Raw genomic sequence first — 21,314 nt, forward strand, 5'->3', positions numbered from 1 at the left:
CATTGGAATTTCTTGCATTTATGGACCTGGCATCCCCCAAAAGTATTATTTCTAAGGTTTTGACTTTTACTAAGTCTAACCTGACTTAGGCAACCCTTTTCCCATATTTAAAGTCTTCCTTTTTTAAATACTCTGTTTATACACACACACACCGAGAGAGAGAGAAAGAAAGACAGAGAGAGAGAGAAAGAGAGAGAGAGAGAATTGGCAGACAAACTAAAAATATTTCAAGTAATATTTTTCTTTAATATTTATTTTTCTCAAATATTGTACCTCTTTATTCAGGCCCCTGAAGAACTTAATTACTATATCATTCTCATTTTATAGCCTTGTCAAATTTTGAAGCTGAAGTAAGTCAAACTTTTCCCGTTAATTAGAGTTAACATGAGGTGTTTGCTATATAATACATCGGTTTTGAAAAGCTTTACTTTTCTACACCTGAGAACCAGATGTGGGATAGGGGAGTGTAGGGAGTAGAATGCAAGACCCATCAAAATAAACTATCTCAAATACGTTCAGGGAACTTAGATTCTCAAGAACGCACAGTAGCATCTATATCAACTCTAAATCAAGTATAATATGGTTTAATCATCAGGAGAGAGTTTTAAGTTTTAATGGTTTATTTAGAATGTGAAGTCTCTGCATCTTATTTTGCCCTTTCTCATTTTCTGCAAAGAAGATGACCTAATATTAGCATATAACTGTAAACATTATAAATGTAATAATAGAACCTTGCACATCTGCACCATATGCGCATCAGAACCTCTCAACACTGAGGGAAGAAAATCATTACCATTAGCACCTATATTAGTGTTGGGGACTGCTCTTTTTAATTGCATGCTTAGGAGCTCATTTATCAGTGTTTATTGTCACAGTGCTGAAATAGTTTGCCAAGTTTGCAATTCTTAACCCCAAATAGTAGGAAAGTATTACTCAGTTGTGTCTTAAGTGAGATTGTTTGGCACTTTGTCTAATTAAATTGAATCGAATTGAACTCCAGATCCAACATTATGAACTCATGCCATTATTTCAACATGTACATTTAGTGATAGTTTGAGTGAGTCAACTTCTATAGTTTGCATTCTAGATTAACAGAAATTTAGATAAATATATTTAAGTTCTCAAAAGAGATGACTTTCTGCTGAATTCTACTAATAACAGAGAAAGATACCATAAAGGATATTAAAAGTTCTCTAAAGTCACAAAGTAATTGAAACATGAAGAATTAACATATATATTAAAATAGTTTTGTTTTCTCTGGCAAAATTTTTATAAAGTCTTCATATAATTGCATTTTATAAGCATCAAATGACAGCAAATATATGAGATATTAAATGACAATTTGTTTTCTCAGAGTGAGATACACATACTTCATGGCATCTGCACTTATTTTAGAGTCAAATTGCTCAGGTTAATATGGCTTGAAATTTAATATCATTGCTTCGAGCACCAGAAAATACATATGACAAGGCATAGTATATAAAGAAATGCTGAAAGAATGTGACTGAAGTTGAAAAATACGTTTTAGAATCATTATGACTACCACCTGATGTCTGTGGCAATGATAATTACCAATTAAAGTGGAGATGAAGGAGGAGCTGGGGTCAAAAGGACATCTGCCCCTTCCTCTCTCAGATCTGGGTGATTCCAGGTGAAACAGAGGATCCTTGAAAGAAAACCAGAAAAATCATTATGAACATGTCTCCTCTAATAATCATTTAATTGCTTAGGTAAAATATATTAAACTTCGATTATTTATAAAACATGTATTCTAAATAGGACACTAGTAGCATCAGTTTATTTAGAGACAAACTGGGTTTTATAAATAAGCACATGGGTTTTACAGACCCATATGAGTTCTCTCACTCCTCTGAGAAAGTATGCAGGTGATGAAAGAAAATAACACTTTTTAAATCGTTTTATGAGACTGTATTATTTATTCTGAGATGTGTCAATTAAATATTTGAAAGGAATTGAAACTTGCTGGAAAAAGGTTAATGAAAAGGAGGTTCAGTGTTAAAAATGACAGTGGGCTTTTATCAAGCATATCAAGAATGCTGTTGTTGATTTTTTAAATAACTTAGACTTTTATTTTTGATATAAGGGGTACATGTGCAGGTTTGTTATATGGCCTTATTGTGTGATGCTGAAGTTTGGGGTATAAATTATCCCATTAGCCAGGTAGTGAGCATAGTATCCAATAGGTAGTTTGTCAGCCCCGACCCCCTCCGTCTTGTCCTCTTCCAGGAGTCTCCAGTCTCTATTATTGTCATCTTTATGTCTGTATGTACCTAATATTTAGCTCTCACTTACAAGTAAGAACATGCAGAATTTGGTTTGCTGTTCCTGCCCTAATTCACTTAGGATAATGACCTCTACCTACATCGGTTTTGCTGAAATGGACATGATTTCATTATTTTTTATGGCTTTGTAGTATTCCATGGTGTATAAATACCACATTTTCTTTATCCAATTTAGCATTAATGGGCACTTAGGTTGAATTTATGTCTTCACTATTGTGAATAATTCTGCAATGAACATACGAATGAGTTGGTAAAGGAGCTCAAAATATTTCAAACATACATTGTCTTTTTGATAGAATGATTCATTTTCCTTTGGATATTTACCCAGTAATTGGGATTGCAGGTCAAATGGTAATTCTGTTTTATTTGGGAAATCTCTAAACTTCTTTCCACAGTGGCTGAACTAATTTATACTGCTTCTAAGAGTGTATGAGCTTTCTCTTTTCTCCACAGCCTCTCTGGCATCTGTGATTTCTGACTTTTTAATAATAGCCACCCTGACTGGTGTCAGATGATATCTCATTGTGGTTTTGATTTTCATTTCCACGATGATTAGTGATATGGAGCATTTTTTCTATGTTTTTTGGCCTCCTGTATGTCTTCTTTTGAGAGGTACCTGTTTATATCCTTCTCCACTCTTTAATGGGGTTATCGTGATTAAAATCCTCAACAAACTAGGCATTGAAGGAACATTTGTCAAAATAATGAGTCATATATGACAAACTCACAAACATCATACTGAATGGACAAAAGCTGGAAGCATTCCCCTTAAGAACAAGGAAAAGACAAGGATGCTTATTCTCACCACTCCTATTTAGCATAGCACTGGAAGTCTTAGCAATAGCAATCAGGCATCAAAACAGAAAAAGAAGAAGTCAAACGATCTCTCTTCACTGACTGATTCTATACCTAGAAAATCCTAACGACTCTGCTGAAAGGCTCCTAGAACAGATAGATGATTTCAATAAAGTTTCAAGACACAAAGTCGATGTCTAAAAATCAGCAAAATTTCTCTACACATACAGCATTCAAGCAGAGAGCCAAATTAAGAACACAATCTAATTTAAAATACCCACACACAATAAAACCAGAATATCTAGAAATACATCTAACCAAGGAGGTGAAAAATCTCTACAAGGTGAAGGATCTCTATAAGGAGACACTGCTGCAGAAAATCATAGATGATACAAACAAATGGAAAACCATTGCATTCAGATGGATTGGAAGTATCAATATGGTTAAAATGGCCATATTGCCCAAAGCAATCTACAGATTCATTGCTATCCCTATCAAACTATCAACATCATTTTTCACAGAATTAGAAGAAAACTATTCTAAAATTCATATGAAACCAAAAAAGAGCCTGAATAGCCAAAGTAATGCTAAGCAAACAACAACAACAACAAAGAAAAGCTGGAGGCATCACATTACATAACTTCAAACTATAGTACAAGACTACAGTAACTATAACAGCATGGTATTGGTACAAAAGCAGACACATAGACCAATGGAATGAAATAGAAAACCAAGAAATAAAGCTGCATATCTACAGCCATCTGATCTTTGACAAAGGTGACAAAAATAAGCAAAGAGGAAAGGACTCCCTATTCAATAAATGGCACTGGGATTGCTGGCTAGCCATATGCAGAAGAATGAAATTGGGCCCCTACCTTTCACCATATACAAAAATTCACTCAATATGGATTAAAGATTTAAATGTAAGACCTCTAACTATAAGAATCCTAGAAGAAAACCTAGGAAATACTCTTCTTGATATTAGCCTTGGCAAAGAGTTTTTGACTTAGTCCTCAAAGGCAATTGGAACAAAAGCAAAAACTGACAAGTGGGACCTAGTTAAAGAGTTTCTGCACAGTGGGAACTATCAACAGAGTGAACAGACAACCTACAGAATGCGAGAAAATATTTGCCAGCTATCATCCAACAAAAGTTTAATATCCAATGTGTATAAGGAACTTAAAAAATATTATTGATTTTTTTAATAGTTTGGAAAAGAATAACAAAACTTACTCTCAATAAGTTGGAATATTTATTTTCATTTTTATTCTTCATCACATAGTATTTGTATAAACATTCAATGTTTAATAATTAATAGAGTAATTAATGCATAAGTACTGTAAATATTTATCAACAAAGGACATATGTACACTATTTCAATTTTAATATAAGGCTTCACACAGATATGATAATGAAAATTAATATTTTCATGAAAAACTACTCTATTGGCTCCTATTTCAAGCATATAACCATAGAACTTGTCCCTTAATGTTTCCAGGTTTCAAAATTCTTATGAAAGGTTGTTTTGTATAATTAATCTCCATTAAGTGTACTATAAGTGGCTTGGGTAAAAAAAGTAGTTTAGAAAAGTGACAATAAAAGTCAATATTGAAAAACCTGTAGAAAAAAATAATTTAAAATAGAACATCATGATATTGCTCAATTTGACAAGTATGTACACCCTGTTCATCTGTGAACCACGAACCTATAAACAATCTTAAAAGTCCTGAGTAACCTCTGAGAGTTGAGGGCACTTCTCTCAAACTTGATCTTAACTTTGCTAGTCACCTGATTTACCCACATTATCTGTTCTGTCTTTGTCTTGCTATTCTTATTTAGCACCCTTTTCTCGTTCTCTATGATATCCTAAAATTACCTCCACTATTACCATCCAGTCTTATCCTTGGATTTAAAACATAGCCTAGTGCCGGGCACGGTGGCTCACGTCTGTAATCCCAGCACTTTGGGAGGCCGAGGCAGGCAGATCACCTGAGGTTGGGAGTTCGAGACCAGCCTGACCAAAATGGAGAAACTCTGTCTCTACTAAAAATACAAAATTAGCCAGGTGTAGTGGCGCATGCCTGTAATCCCAGCTACTTGGGAGGCTGAGACAGGTGAATCGCTTGAACCTGGGAGGTGGAAGTTGCAGTGAGCCGAGATCGCGCCATTGCACTCCAGCCTGGGTAACAAGAGTGAAACTCCATCTCAAAAATAAATAAATTTAAAAAAAATAATAAAACATAGCCTATAGAATAAATGTGGCCTCCTGACCCGGGGTGTGGCTAAACTTATATTCTAAGCCAAAAAAGTTTTACCTATATAGCTACTATACACCAATTTGAAGAAAGCATGAATGACAGTAGAGAGATGTTTTGTGTTTACTTCCTGCAGATGACAGTTTACAATGACATGAGAATAAGTTTGTCCAAATGAGAAAAAATTATAGATCTGCCCAGTTAACACTTTTGCTGAAGAAGTTTCACCAAAATTTGCAAAAGAGACCCACATCATTTCATGGAGGAGGAAATGACCAAGTATATGAATATAATACTTGTTTTCCCCTTTAGTCATTGCCACTTTATAAAATATAGATAATAGATCAGGAATATACATATTATATTTGTTCTACTATAGTCAAACATCAGCGTCATGGAAAGCTGACAGTGATACTGGGTTGCTTTCAAAAATCAACATTTTCTATAGCTTATTTCAGCTTTGGATGTTTAATGACTGATGAGGTTATTTTATCTAATGGATATAATTAGACACATTATATACTAAAATTGAAACTGCAAGAACAATACAAGTACATTGCATATTTATTCAAATAATTTTAATACATTTGTTTAAGCTGTCAAATGGGTGAAGCAAATAGAAAATGAAAACTGAAAGAATTTTAAGATCAAGAGAATCCCAGAGTTTGCAGAACTGCAGGCATAGATGAATAAAAGGCAGTCACAATTTCATAGAAAAGTTACAGGTTTTCATGACTAGAAATCATAATATAGGTTCTTGAGGCTATATTTGACTAGTGAATTTCAGCATGTGACTGTGGTTTTAAGTATCTTACATACCAGTGTGTTCAACTTTCAAAGGAAATTGATTGAGTCGACAAGAAACTATATGCACCAAGAAATCTGCCATGCTAACATTTTGAAAACAATCAAATGGCACCCGGAATCATCCTGAAATGTTTAGTTATGCAGGAGACACAAATCTGTGCAATATGTAAATCTACCTTTGTCTGTGAAAGGATATATTCTTTCATAAAAATCTCAAGCTTGACACTGAGCATACTTGAGCCTTGAATATTGAATGCACATGCATTCTCAGAGATGTATGTCTCAGGTCAAAACTCAAATGTACCTTGACTAAACCCTTCTTTCTTACTTTTCTCCAGAAGACTTCAAATACCTATCTCACATTTATTTGATTAACGGCTAACACTAAGTCAACAAGTAATCATTTTAAAATAATAAACAGGTTAAATTAAACTCTTCTGGTTTTCTTTCTGCATCACTGTGAAGAATTTACATTTTTAATACCTTAAAGGATAGACATAGCTATCATTTCGCTTTTTTTTTTTTTTTTTTTTTTGAGATGGAGTCTTGCTCTGTCACCCAGGCTGGAGTGCAGTGGCGCGATCTCGGCTCACTGCAAGCTCTGCTTCCCGGGTTCGCGCCATTCTCCTGCCTCAGCCTCCCGAGTAGCTGGGACTACAGGCGCCCGCCACCACGCCTGGCTAATTTTTTGTATTTTTAGTCAAGACGGTGTTTCACCGTGTTAGCCAGGATGGTCTCGATCTCCTGACCACCTGCCTCGGCCTCCCAAAGTGCTGGGATCACAGGCGTGAGCCACCGCGCCCGGCCTCGATTTTCAAAATAGGGTACAGTGTATACTGCTCAGGTGATGGGTGCATCAAAATCTCACAGATCACCATTAATAACTTACTCATGCAACCAAATCCACCTGTACCCCAATAACCTGTGGAAAAATAAAATAAAAATACGAAAAATAAAATGCACGTTTTCTGCAGATTATAATTTATTAGCCCATTATTTTTTTTTAATAATGTAAGCTATTGGAACATCACTGCAGTAGGAAAGTACCATTCTCCTTATATAAAAAGAGAAGAAAGGTCCACATCTTTGGAGGATACATTCATTGTATCAGTACATACCAAGAGACGGTTAATAATGCTCCAGGAGTCAAATAACACAAAAAGAGTAGACAATGTCAAATTAGATTGTAGACTAGGGTACTTCTCAAGTTTGAAGAATATTGTAATGTGTATTTTGAAGACTATAATATTTGTAACGAAATAATGAAGAGGTGCTTTGAGCACATGAAAGCACTATAATTCCTCTGTCTAATCACTTTGCACAGGTATTCTTCGACCCTGTCCTGAAACTTGATTGTTAGATTAACATTTAAACTACTACAGTATGATATCATTACATACCACAGAGGGCTCCATTTGGAAAGGTCATTTAATTGGAGATAATATGAATACTAAAAGTGTATTTCTGGCCTACTCAAACCTTTCCATCATGTCTTCTAAAATCCTTTTTTCTTGGTAATTAAATCCCTAACAACACACTCAATTTGCAAGAAGCTTCCAAAATCTCTTTACCTTAATTGAATAATTGTTTCCATAATAGGCATAATAATGGAGCCTCAAAGATGTCATTGTCATAATCCTGAAACCTGTGGCTATGTTACCTTACATGGCAAAAGGGACTTTGCACATGTGATCAAGTGAAAGACCTTGAGGAGGGGAGACTACCCTGACTTATCCAGGTAGACCCAGTATAATCACATGGGTCCTTAAGAGATAAGATGTGTTGATAAAAGCAGAGAGCCAACCAGGATGATGCAGTGGGAGAAAAACTAGATCCAGAAATGCTTGCTTTGAAGATGGAGGAATGGGGCCATGACCAACAGAGATGCCTACTCAGGAGCTGCTGTCAACCTCTACCACATGTGGGAGGATGGCTGGATCCAGTCTCCAGTGACAAGGTAGCTGGTCTACATGACAAGTATGGTGGATCTATCCCCTGAAGGGGGGTGGATGTGACTGCTTGCATTTTAGGAGTAACTGTCATTGGTAATATGGATCAGTGCTCCATCCAGATATAGTGGAGGGTCTTCAACTGTATCAATACTTTTTTAAAGCTCTGGAACTTTGACCTCTATGGGTTACCAGTTGTTAATGAGCTGCTGCAGAGGTATCTCTTTCTTTTACTTTCTTGAATGTTAAACACTATACTATTCAATACTTGAAAAAAAATAATGTTTTCTGTATGCCAGAAACTAAGCCTGGAAGTAGAAACACAGCAATAAACAAGGCCCCAAACTATTGTTCTATTTTCTTTATAAAATTACCCAAAATATACTTTTCTGTCCTATTTTTACTGTGCCTTTCTTCAATATTTGACACTGTTACCTGCTTTCTGGCACTTATTTATTTTGCTCCTTTACCACTTATCACTTTGATTTTAACACCAGCCTCCTGAACAGTCTCTGAGTCCCAGCCATCAACTCTGTACTCTGTCACAAAGAGTTGTTTCTGAATTGTGAATTTTTTCTCATCATTCCTCAGGTTAAAAGTCATTCATTGACTACCCATAGCTTCCAGAATAAAGTATTATGTCCCTATACTTTTATATAAGGGATTTTATATGTACTTAGGTAATTATGCACATTTTTACCTCTTAAATGCTGCTTTTATAGTCTGCGTATCAGTCATTCTGAACTTCTCGTGCTTGGATGTCATTCTGAATATCTCTTGCTGGGACCTAAACAAGTCAGACCTAAATAAAATAAAGAGTTTCTGCACAGCAAGAGCAACTATCAACAGAGTATGGACAACCTGCAGAATGGGATGCAATCTATGCATCCAGCAAAGGCTTAATATCCAGAATCTATAAGGAACTTAATTCAAAAGCAAAAAACAACCCCATTAAAAAGTGGGCAAAAGACATGAACAAATGCTTCTTGAAAGAAGACATACAAGTAGCCAACAACCATATGAAAAAATGCTCCACATCACTAATCATCAGAGAAATGTAAATCAAAACCACAATGAGATACCATCTCACACCGTCAGAATGGCTATTATTAAAAAGTCAATAAATAATAGGTGCTGGTGAGGTTGCAGAGAAAAGGGAACACATACACTGCCAGTGGTAATTTGTTTGAATTAGTTCAGCCACTGTAGAAATCAGTTTAAAGATTTCTCAAAAAACTTAAAACAGAATTACCATTCAACCCAGCAATCCCATTACTGGGTATGTGCCTAAAGGAAAATAAATCATTCTACCAATAAGACACATGCATTTGTATGTTCATTGCAGCTTTATTCACCATAGCAAAGACATGGAATCAACATAGGTGCCCATCAACAGTGAATTGGATAAAGAAAATGTGATACATATACATCATGGAATACCACGCAGTCATAAAAAGAATAGAATAATTCCTTAGCAGCAACATGAATGCAGCTGGAGGCCATTGTCCTAAGCAAGTTAATGTAAGAACAGAAAACCAAATGTCACGTGTTCTCACTTACAGAACATACTCAACAATAGACATTGAGAATCACTAGGGGGAGTGAGGGAGTCAAAGGTTGAAAACCTAACCCTTGGGGACTATTCTCACTACCTGAGTGACGAGATTAATCAGACCCCAAATCCCAGTACATATACACATGTAACAAACCTGCATATGTACTCTGTACTCCAAAACAAAAGCTGAAATTATTAAAAAACATACAAACACATTGTTGCAGATATGTATGTTTACATTAGAGCACATGTAAAAATTATTATGCTATGTTGTACATGCTTCCTTGGGACTGCCTAGATAGTAAAATCATGCTTCTATTTTTTTCTATATTTTGATTGCCATTGGCTTTAGTAAAACTGATTAGATTGGTAGAACAACTAAGGGAAGAATAGACACATTCTTAATTTCTTCAGACGCCCAATAAAGATAATACATTATTGTATTAATCTATACTCTTATAATTTATGATGGACTCTTGCTAGGATTAACATATTAAAGTTTCTGTTTAACATAACATAGTGTGACATGACACTTATTAAAAAATGAAATCAAAGATTGAAATATAAAAATGATTTATTATTTCATCCCCAAAGACCTTGTGACAGCATGTAATTTGAAGGTAATGTGGAGATGAAATAAGGAGGTACAATAATTTGCTAATTACAGATTCCCTTTTCCCACGTGACTTTTCTTTTCTTTCTTTTCTTTTCTCTTCTCTTCTCTTTCGTTTCGTCTTTATATTGGGTTAGGTGGGCTGGTTTGTCGTTGTCGTATTCTTTCTTTCTGTCTCTTTCTTTAGTGGGGCTGCTTTCTTTCTTCTTTACGTTTTTATGTTCTTCCTTTCGTTTCTTTGGTTTCTTCTGTTCTTCTTTTCTTGTCTTTATTGCTTTCTCTCTCTCTTTCTTTCTTTCTTTCTTTCTTTTCTCTCTCTCTTTCTTTCTCTCTCTCTCTCTCTTTCTTTCTCTCTTTCTTTTTCTCTATTTCTTTTCTTTCTTTTTCTTCAATACTAAATAGAGAGCAAAACCTGAGTTTTTCATTTTTATCAAATTACTGACTTGACGGTAGTTTTTAATAATTTCATTGATGTTTTGTTCCATGGTTTTAGAGCCAAGGCTTTCTTTCCCTTGTGAAGATACATTGATCCGATTTATCTTAATTCCTCAGGTCTCAATACAATATTTTTGCAATTTTATGCAACTGAGATGTGGAAATTTTTTTAAAGCAGAAAAAAAGAAGAAAACTTACCATAGACTGGATAGTATTAACATTATGATGGAAAGCAGGCAGTTTTCAAACCTTTATTGATTTGCTTTGCATAGATCAAGCTAATTTCAATATTAGCTATATATTCCAGAAGGAAGCTTCTCACGTTATTTTGAGAGTTCATTGTGGTCTTAAACACAGTGTTTCATGTAGTGCACAATCCAATAAAATACTGAAAAGCCAGTGATAAAATTCTCTTCCATAAAGTAGAATTCAGCAACCAAACCAACTGGAAAACTTGAGCCATGATGACATTGTCAGTGACCCCAAAGCAATCGCCTTTATGGTTCAAGCAATGTGTAATGTTGGTGTTTAACCCTATTGAAAATGTTGGTCACGACTTACACTGGCTTTCTATTATCTCTGTTTTAACAGCTGGAATTTCTGCCTGAGTAGTGTGTTTTAAATTTACAAGGCATTCCCAGTATTAACATGTGGGCTGCATTTTCTGTTTCAATGTGATATGGAGAAATTTTTCAATGGCTCCTCTTGTGCTTGAAAGTAACCGCTAATGTGGGCAGATACATGTGTTTGTCAGAAAAAAATGTCTCTAAAATATAAATGGTAGATATCTCCAGGGGAGTTTTCCTCTTTGGGCCTTGAGGAATGCCCTCAGAACCCAGAATGTCTGCTGTAAGCTCTTTTCAATAGGTGTGAGTCATTGCACAGCAGGTGCCACATGTGATGCCAACTCAATGAGAGTTTTCCATTCGTAAATCAGCTTCATGAACTAATACTCTTTTTGCTTGTCCTCAGTGCCACTGGGATATTCTGAAATATGTTGAAAGGCAACTAGAATATTGTAAGTACTACAGGACAAAACAAATAATCATTTATTTTATTTGGTATTTCTAGTGATTAGAGAAAAATAGTAAAATACACAGCGTTCATTACATATATTTCTGTCAACAATGGAAAATAGGTGAAAGAGCAGTATTGTTACACAATGTCTCAAATAAACATAATATGCAGTTTAATTCTTTAAATAATAGCTACATGAAAATGTGTATTACAAATTAATTTTGAATGTGATTCACTTTACTATTTCTTTTCTTGTTTCTCCTGCCAAGCAATAAAAACATTTATTAAAGGATATTTGAAACCTTCCCAAAGACTAAATAAACAAGTAGAAAAAATACAAAACAAGAGTAAAATAGCAAGTAAATATTTTGACTTTAAGGCTAATAGTTTTGCATTTTAATTGCTTTTTAACATTTTTTATCTAAAAAAAGTAATATATTTGTATAATACTTTAAAATTTATGAAATACTTTTGCATGTATTTGTCTTGTTTCATCCTCATAGTGAACCTGTTAAGTAAACAGGGTCAATAATATTTCCCACAAATATTTTCTTTTTAGAGGTGAGGAATCAGAGGCAGGGTGAGGCTTGGCAAGGCTCAGTGTATTCTAACTAACAATTCCATATTCATTTACTGTTTTACCCACTTTACTTGTCACTGTAATTGGAGAGGGGTATATGTGTTTATGTTGTTAGGTGTGGTTGAGTGTCAATTATAAGGTACTTAATGCATGATCAAGGCCCCAAAAAATGTATTAAGATTTGTTTTTAAAAAAATCAATATTATAATTAATTAAATTGCAATTTCAAATGTTTGTAAGTTCTTTAACATCATTGGAATAGCTGGCAGATGTTATTAATATTTTTTAACAATTCAGCACATAAATATAATACACTTAAGTAAAATCAATTGTCTTATTCCTAGAACTTTTAATAAATATTTGCTTAAAGCTATATTTGAAGGCAAAATTCTGTTTTCCCTTGCTTTGTGTATCCTCTAATCACTATGTCAGGATTCCATTCTCTTCCTCACCCTAAGTGGCCTAACTTTATGCCAATATTATAACTTCCACACTCACCCTCTCAAACTCTTAAATTTCACATTGACAGCTCTGCCTACTGGCTATGTATGCCAGGGTGTCCTAGAGTATTTGAAGCAAATATCCTTCAAACCTTATGATGTTTTTCTGAAACCTGCTTTCACTGGAAAAGCATCAACCTTTGCTGCCTATGTCATCCTCACCAACTTTTCAAATATAATCATGCCAGTCTCCTTTTCAAAAACCCCGCAGTGCTTCTGTTTTTGAATGACGTCTAACCTCAAGAATGCGCAGCTCAGGCCCTTCACAGTTTGCCCTCAGGCTTTGTCCCTTCCCCTACCCTCATCCAATCGACACTCCTGCACAAGTGACTTTCTTTAAAGTTGCATGCATGATAATATCCATAGCTGTTTGATTATTGGGGAAAGTCTTTTGTTTATTCGTTTGTTTTTCTACAACACTAACTCCTACTTATCCAAAAGAAAATGCTGTTTAAAAATGACTTTGCTGGAAAAAAAAAAAAAAAAAAAAGAAAAACATGACTTCACTGATATTCTCTAAGAAATCTCCAATCAAAATTTCTCCCATGGATGATGCTGTATATCTCTTGTAGCATTACTTACATTGCATTGTGATTATGTACTCATGGATAACTTAATAAACATTTAAGAAGCTTACTATGTTTCAAGCTTACTATGTTTCAGGTATTCAATCAATATTGAATATAGGAAGTACGATGCATGCTAGTCTTTTTTAAATCCCATGAAAATTGAGAAAATAGACTCTTCAATTGTCAATTTAACATAGAAAAGCCAAAATGGGCCGGGTACGGTGGCTCATACCTGTAATCCCACCACTTTGGGAAGCCGAGGCGGGTGGATCACTTGAGGCCAGGAGTTCAGGACCAGACTGGCCAATGTGGTGAAAACCTGTCTCTACCTAAAATACAAAAATTAGCTGGGCATAGTGGTGCATGCCTGTAATGCCAGCTACTCAGGAGGTTGAGGCACGAGAATGACTTGAACCCAAGAGACGGAGGTTACAGTGAGCTGAAATCCCGCCACTGCACTCCAGCCTGAGTGACGTTAAAAAAAAAAAAAAAAAAAGAAAAGCCCAAATGAATACCATGGAATACTATGCAGTCATAAAAAGAATGAGTTTATGTCCTTTGCAGGGACACGGATGAAGCTGGAAACCATCACCCTTAGCAAACTAACACAGGAACAGAAAACCAAACACCACACGTTCTCACTCATAAGTGGGAGTTGAACAATGAGAACACAAGGACACAGGGAGGTGAACATGACACACTGGGGCCTGTCGAGGGATTGGGGTAAAGGGGAGGGAGAGCATTAGGACAAATGCCTAATGGATGTGGAGCTTAAAACCTAGGTGATGGGTTATTAGGTGAAGCAAACCACCATGGCACATGTATACCTAGGTAACAAACCTGCACGTTCTGCGCATGTATCCCAGAACTTAAAATAAAATAAAAATAAAAAAAAGAGTGAAAAAATTGATGTCAAATCTTTGAAAATTAAAATGTTATATAAAACCAAAAGTTACTATGGCCAAGGAATAAATTTCAAAGACAAGTGGTCAAAGTTCATTGCATAAAATAACTGAGTGGAACAAAATTGAATAGGAAGTGGCCACATAGTCATTGCATGAAAACATTGATTATTAATGGTTGTCTATTGGAACTCTGAAATAAATTTTCACTGTGTTGCTAAAAAAAAAGAAAAAAGAAAAGAAAGAAAGAAAGGAAAAGAAAAGAAAAGAAAAGAAAGAAAAAGAAAAGAAAAGAAAAGAAATAGAAAAGCCCAAAATGAACAGGTTTCTGCTATTAATATATAATGTAGTAGAATTTTTTTCCTTCAATATATTAACTATATTTTAATAGCTAATAACATTTTAATGGTTGATTTATATTTGGTAAATAAATAATTTCAATGGCAGAAATAAAATAAAGTTTTGAGAAGGAATGTCTCTCTGCATCTGAAATGTAAAAATTAATTAATGTAGGTTTAAATTTCCTTGGAAAGTTAAATTTTTATTAGAAAAAATAAACATAAATTTAAAAATATATCTTAATTTGAGCTGGAAACGCTAACAGGTAAGTTAAAAAGTTAATGCAATATGATTAAGGCTTATCATATTTGTTCCAGAAAGGGGGCACAATCTCAGCTTACTACAACCTCCCCCTCCCGGGTTCAAGCCATTCTCCTGCCTCAGCCTCTCGAGTCACTAGGATTACAGGCACACGCCACCATGCCCAGCTACTTTTTGTACTTTTAGTAGAGACTGGATTTTGCCATGTTGGCCAGGCTGGTCTCGAACTCCTGACCTCAAGGGATCCACCCACCTCAGCCTCCCCAAATGCTGGGGTTATAAGCATGAGTCACTGTACCCAGCCCAAGCAAGTGGTATTATTCGGTAATTTCCAAATGACATTTTTGGCAATTGGTGTTAATAACTATCTATACCAAAGAGCATATAGGTGGCAAATTTGCAGGAAAATGTTCTAGCTCAATAACGTATAATAAATTAATGTGCCTGATTGTATTGTCCAGTATTGGCTATAATAACAAGGTCTTTTATCCAATGTGCTCTTCTGTGCAGGTGCCTCCTGTTCACTCCCCCATTAATTGGTGACATTTTTCTTTTTTTTTTGGAATGCTCCCTCTTGGAATCCAGCTACCATGTAAGAAGCTCAAAGCACTTGGAGGGGCCATGTGTCGGTTTTCTAATTCAAAGTTCCTGTGCAGCGCAGCCTTTGAATCATCACAGCACAATTTCCAGACATATAGGTGAAGATGTCTCCAGACAACTCCAGTCTGCAGCCATTTGAATATTCTCAGCTGAAGCCCTAAAAATTGTGGATGAGAGACAAGCCACCTCCACCAGGCCCTGAATAAATCCCTGGCCCATAGAATCCATTACTATTAAAAAATAGTTTTACACAACTGCATTTGAGGGTTTTTGTGTGTGTGTGTGTGTGGCAAGAGAGCATGATTTAAATAGAAGAAATATCACTTAGAGTTCGTCATTACTATTAACACAATTACTAGTAAGTCAAATGAAGCATTTACTGACTATCAAAATAAGACAAATAAAAAGTTATAATAACGTCTGGGAGTGAAAGAATGTTGAAAGAGATGTTCTCACACTTTGCTAATAAAAGTGTGAAATGGTATAACCTGTGGAAAACAATTTAGCAATAACTGTCAAAGGTCTTAAGAGCATTATCACCTATATGAAACAATGCATTGTCATTTTACTGGTAAGAGTCATTGAAATGAAAATACATATATAGAGATATATAGGTAGATACACAAAATTGACACAGGTATAGAAAGTTATGCAATCATATATGCTTTTTCAGAGCACTAATTAGTGCCATGATTTTGAAGATTAATTTAGGGGTGCCTATTAATTTCAAAGACAGCCTGATCATTTTATCAAGAAATTCTCCTGATTAGAATCTATTCTAAAACAAGAAAAATGCACAAGTCTTTATCTTCACATGTGTGTAATAGAAAAAAAGATATCCAACATAAATGTTGATCAATATAGAAAAAATAATTTATAGTACAGCCATACATTGAATGCATAAATCTTATTTTAATTTATCAAATCTCCCAAGAAAACAATAATATATTTCAGCAGGGTTTGGTGCGGGGGTCCAGGACAGTAGCTTCTGAAAACTTTTGCTATACCTTTTATATCTTTCTGAGTGTTTGGACTTTTGCAATTTTTGCATTGTACATATATTGAATTTTTAAACAAATAATTTTAACGACATTAATTTTTTTTCACTTGAAAGACAACTCTGTAACGGGGCATTACACTAGTACCAAACTCACACACTTGTTGCAAAGATTATATGATGTGATCTGTGTTAAAAATGTCTTGTTCAAAGTAAGCAATTTTTAAAAATGATTATCAGTTTTGGAAAAGAAAGAACATTACAATGTAAATGTAATATATATTTTTGGAGGTTGCTTCAAACTAATAGTTACAAAGGGAACTGGGTGTCTTATTGAGGTTTATATTTCACAGCGTGTTGCCAGTGAATCACCAATAAAAGTCACTCCTGGACTGACTGTTTACAACATTGACTCTTGGTCATATCCTAGAATTACTAACTGAAATTCTTCTTATCTTTATGACAAGCTCCTAACTAATATTTCTATAATCAAGTCAAAGTACAACAATCTTAACAATGCTTCCCAATTAGTTTAGAAGCATCTTTTAAATTAATAATCGGAGAAGATTTCACATTCTGAACACTCACAAAAATGTCTACTCCATAAAAATATATCTCTAAATACTTGTTGAAATATTAGTACATTCTGCATTCTACAGAAAAGCTTTCCGATTTTTCAAACTCTAAAATTTTGAAGTATAGATTCACAAAATTGTTAGAAGTGTTCAATGTGAATAGTTAATTGTAAATAAGGATACAAGACAAAGACGATACAACACTGAGCAAATAAGGATTTTATTTGAGGGGGTAGCTCAAAAGTTTTTATAGATCTATAGCTTGTCAAAGTTAGACATAAGAACAGTTAAATATGTTTCACTGATAAAATATATGATGATCTCAATCAAATCTCATTATTTTGGGAAATAATATAATTTGGTTTAAGAACATTTCATAGATTTTCTATTTCTATAGTTAATATTTTTCTTTAAAATGATTATTTATGAAGAAATTCATTAGAAACTATATTTTTCATATATTAGGTTGGTTCAAAATAATTGCAGTTTTACCATTATGGTTTTCATGGCAAAAACTGCAAGCTACTTTTGCACCAACCTACTACTTATGTATAAATTTTAAATTCTAGCAATACTTTTGAGAAACTTTCAGACAAATGAACACCTAAATAATCTGGAATCAGCAATTCCAGATGGTTTCATATATTGCTCTTACCTAACAAAAACCTGCAAATTGACTCCCTGGAAAACAACTTAATTAATATGATCAAAAAAATATTTCTCTTACAAAGAGGATGTTATAAAATAATATTGATAGTATTTTGGATTAAGTTCTTTTGCTCTGGGGACTGCCATTTTCAAATGCAACATAAATAGGAGATCTAAATGCATTAATAAGCAGTATGCAATCTCACAGCAAACTTTATTAGAGTCAATTAGAATTCATCTAATATCTTTTCAACTTATCAATACATTAACACAGCAAAACTAACTAGCGTCTTACCTAATTTTATTTTCAATAGTAACAACCATATGCTTCTTGCTCTAAAAAATTAAACTCTGTGTTCTACATATTTTTAAGATAAATGTGTACAATAAACCAAACTTACTTTTGTTCTTCCTGATGTCAATTACCACTTTGTGCCACACTTTGGCAGAAATGGCTAATTTGAGGATAGATTTATTTATCCTCAACTGTATTTCTTATGGACGTAATTCTAACAGCATTCTCTTACAAAAAATCTTTATCTAAAAATAAGTGTCCTTTTAGTCCATATTGTGTACATTTAACAAACTAAATGTTGGACCTTGAAAAAGTTCTATTCTCTTTCTCATTGAGGATGCCACTTTTGTTCATCTGTGTGACTCAGTTAATACAGGTAATGATAATTTTGCACAATAATATCCTAAATGACTTGTAGGCACATATTATCCAAAAGATGTTTGAGTTAACTGGCCATAAACTGTTCCTTACTTAATGAATAAATTATTGAATTTTTGGCCTGGCACAGTGGCTCACACCTGTAATCCTGACACTTTGGGAGGCCGAGGTGGGCAGATCACCTGAAGTCAGGAGTTCGAGACCAGCCTGGCCAACATGGTGAAATCCTGTTTCTACTTAAAAAAATACAAAAACTAACTAGGTGTGGTGGCACAAGCCTGTAATCCCAGCTACCCAGGAGGCTGAGGCAGGAGAATCACTGGAACCCGGGAGGCAGAGGCTGCAGTGAGACGAGATCACGCCACTGCACTCCAGCCTGGGAGACAGAGCGAGCCTTCATCTCAGAAAGAAAGAAAGAAGGAAAGAAAAAAAGAAAGAAAGAAAGAAAGAAAGAAAGAAAGAAAGAAAGAAAGAAAGAAAGAAAGAAAGAAAGAAAGAAAGAAAGAAAGAAAGAAGCTATTGAATTTTTATTTATTCTTCAATATTTATACACTAAACCTCACCTGAATATTCTAACAAAAATATCAGATACTCTAAGTTAATGCAATATCTTCATCTATAGTTGGTTAGCAATATTATTTATATCATTAGTCTTTCATGATGTAAAATTCCATGGTTAATATAATTAAACAACTTTATCTTCATGTACATTTTAATTTGTATCCTAATATTTTTCAAAATTATTAAATAAATGTTTTCCATTCCCTCTATATATGTAATATGTCATTTTCTGTGTCTATTATAAAGTCAATATTCAACTTTAAAGTAGCAACAAGTTGAGCTCATGTTGGAGCCTTTCTTTGTATAGATTACATTGATGTTAAATTATTTCATGATGTGTTTATATCATACGATTTAATTGTTTACGTGGGGATCATAATATCGATACTAAATTTGGTAATCTGAAACTTTCAGCTGAAATATTTTTTCTTATCATACATGTCACTATTCAAAAGTTAGGCATTATGTTCTATGGTAGTTCTCTAACATATGTGAGTGTGTGTACACACACATATACATATATAACATGTATGTTAAATATATACAATACAAATAAGTCTAAAAGATCAGGCACAATAAGAAAATAAAAATGTTGTCTGATCTAATAAACTAGTAAGAAGAAAATGTTGGAGAGGAAGAATAGGAAGAGGAGAAGAATAGAAATAAAAATAAGAATGAGAATAAGAATCAAGATGTTTTATAAAGAGAGTTAACTCAAGTGGCAGATAAGAAAGATGGAGTTTCTGGTTTGATTTTATAACCTTTCAAACTCAATTTCATTACTTGTAAAATATATATATACATATATATACACACACATATACATATTTATGTATTTATGTTTCTGCTACTGCTATCTTCTGTGACTATTATGAGAATCAGAGGAAGACATGCAAATAAAAGTCAACAAACTTCAGGAACTGGAAAATTTGAATACATGATACAAGCAAGTATACAAAGAAAACTGATGTCTTGCAAATCCAAGGGTTTGCAAGCAGATATTTTATATCAAACCCAACGGTGAGTAATGCTGACTTTACTTAGCATTATTTTCTTTTTGTTGTTGTTCTACAGTTAATTTTAAAACCTTGTTCAATATTGTAAGAAGCCAATATGGTAAAAGAATGTACATCTATATGGGTGGTTGTATTAGTCCATTTTTATGCTGCTGATAAAGACATACCTAAGACTAGGCCAATTTACAAAATAAAGAGGTTTAATTTTACCATGGCTGAGGAAGCCTCACAATCATAGTGGAAGGCAAGGAGGAGCAAGTTACATCTTACATGGATGACAGCAAGCAAAGAGAGCTTGTGCAGGAAAACTCCCCGTTATAATAACCGTCAGATCTCGTGAGACTTACTGTCATGAGAACAGCATGGGACAGACCTGCCCCCATGATTCAATTACCCCCCACTGGGTCCCGGTGGGAATTCAAGATGAGATTTGGATCGGGAGACAGTCAAATCATATCAGTAGTATTTCAAAGCACTATGGATAAATGATAGATTCTTCCATAAATGTTGTTTGGATAACTGGATTGTCATCCAGAAAAAAAAAAAAAAAGTTTGATTATCACTTCATGTCCTACAGCCTTGTAGTCAAATTTTATATTGATCAACAATGTAAACATAAGATATAGGACTATTAAAGTAACTAAGAAACATTAAAAGTTTATATAAAACCTTTGTGGGAAATGCCATTTTATAATAAAATAAGACACAAAATCCAGAAGACATTAAAAAATTGATAAATTGTGTGACTTAAAATTTTAAAGAAAAAAATCCTACATGAATAATATAAACATTTTTTCACTCAAAAAACAGAGGCTTTTTTTTCTTATTTTAAACATAAAAGTCAACGAAAGTTCAATTTTTAAAATGAACAAAAGAACAGTCCAGAGAGAAGGAAACTCAAATGACTCTTAAAACGTAAAAAAAAAAAAAAAAAAAAAATACTCAATCTAAGCCATAATATGTGAAATGTAAATTAAAACAAACTAAGAAGCAATAGCACTCTTAGTCTTCTGACTATAGTCCCAAATAACATTTTCCATTAAAATGAACCGGTGCTTCTTGGAGAAGTGGCTGACTTCAGACCTTGGTCCATGAATATGTAAGGTGGGCTTAGAATCTTTTCATTCTTAGAAAGCAAGGAAACTATTAAAACTATTAGGATTACATCACAAAGACTTAGATATCAACTTGAAGAGATACCTACTGGGAAAAGATAGGACAACCTGTTCATAATAAGGATAATAACTGCAACAGATTGAAATAAGCCTAAACAAGCCTAGGAATATAAAAAATTCAACGTTGGCAATATGTGCTGGAAATATTCTGTGAGGCCACATCAGAAAATGTCATATTATAATTAAATA

At 34.1% G+C, this 21,314-nt stretch overlaps 1 protein-coding gene across 3 annotated transcripts in view; it reads right to left on the bottom strand.

The window, feature by feature from the left end:
• Positions 1–21,314, bottom strand: part of SEMA3E (semaphorin 3E) — a 282,783-nt gene that overhangs the window by 54,218 nt on the left and 207,251 nt on the right. For all 3 annotated transcript variants that reach the window (XM_010353559.2, XM_030931851.1, XM_030931852.1), the window contains exon 5: positions 1,573–1,666. In XM_010353559.2, coding sequence (XP_010351861.1) covers positions 1,573–1,666 — 94 coding nt within the window. The remainder of the gene's footprint in view (positions 1–1,572; positions 1,667–21,314) is intronic.

Source organism: Rhinopithecus roxellana, chromosome 6 (assembly GCF_007565055.1).
Source record: "Rhinopithecus roxellana isolate Shanxi Qingling chromosome 6, ASM756505v1, whole genome shotgun sequence".
Taxonomy (NCBI): domain Eukaryota; kingdom Metazoa; phylum Chordata; class Mammalia; order Primates; family Cercopithecidae; genus Rhinopithecus; species Rhinopithecus roxellana.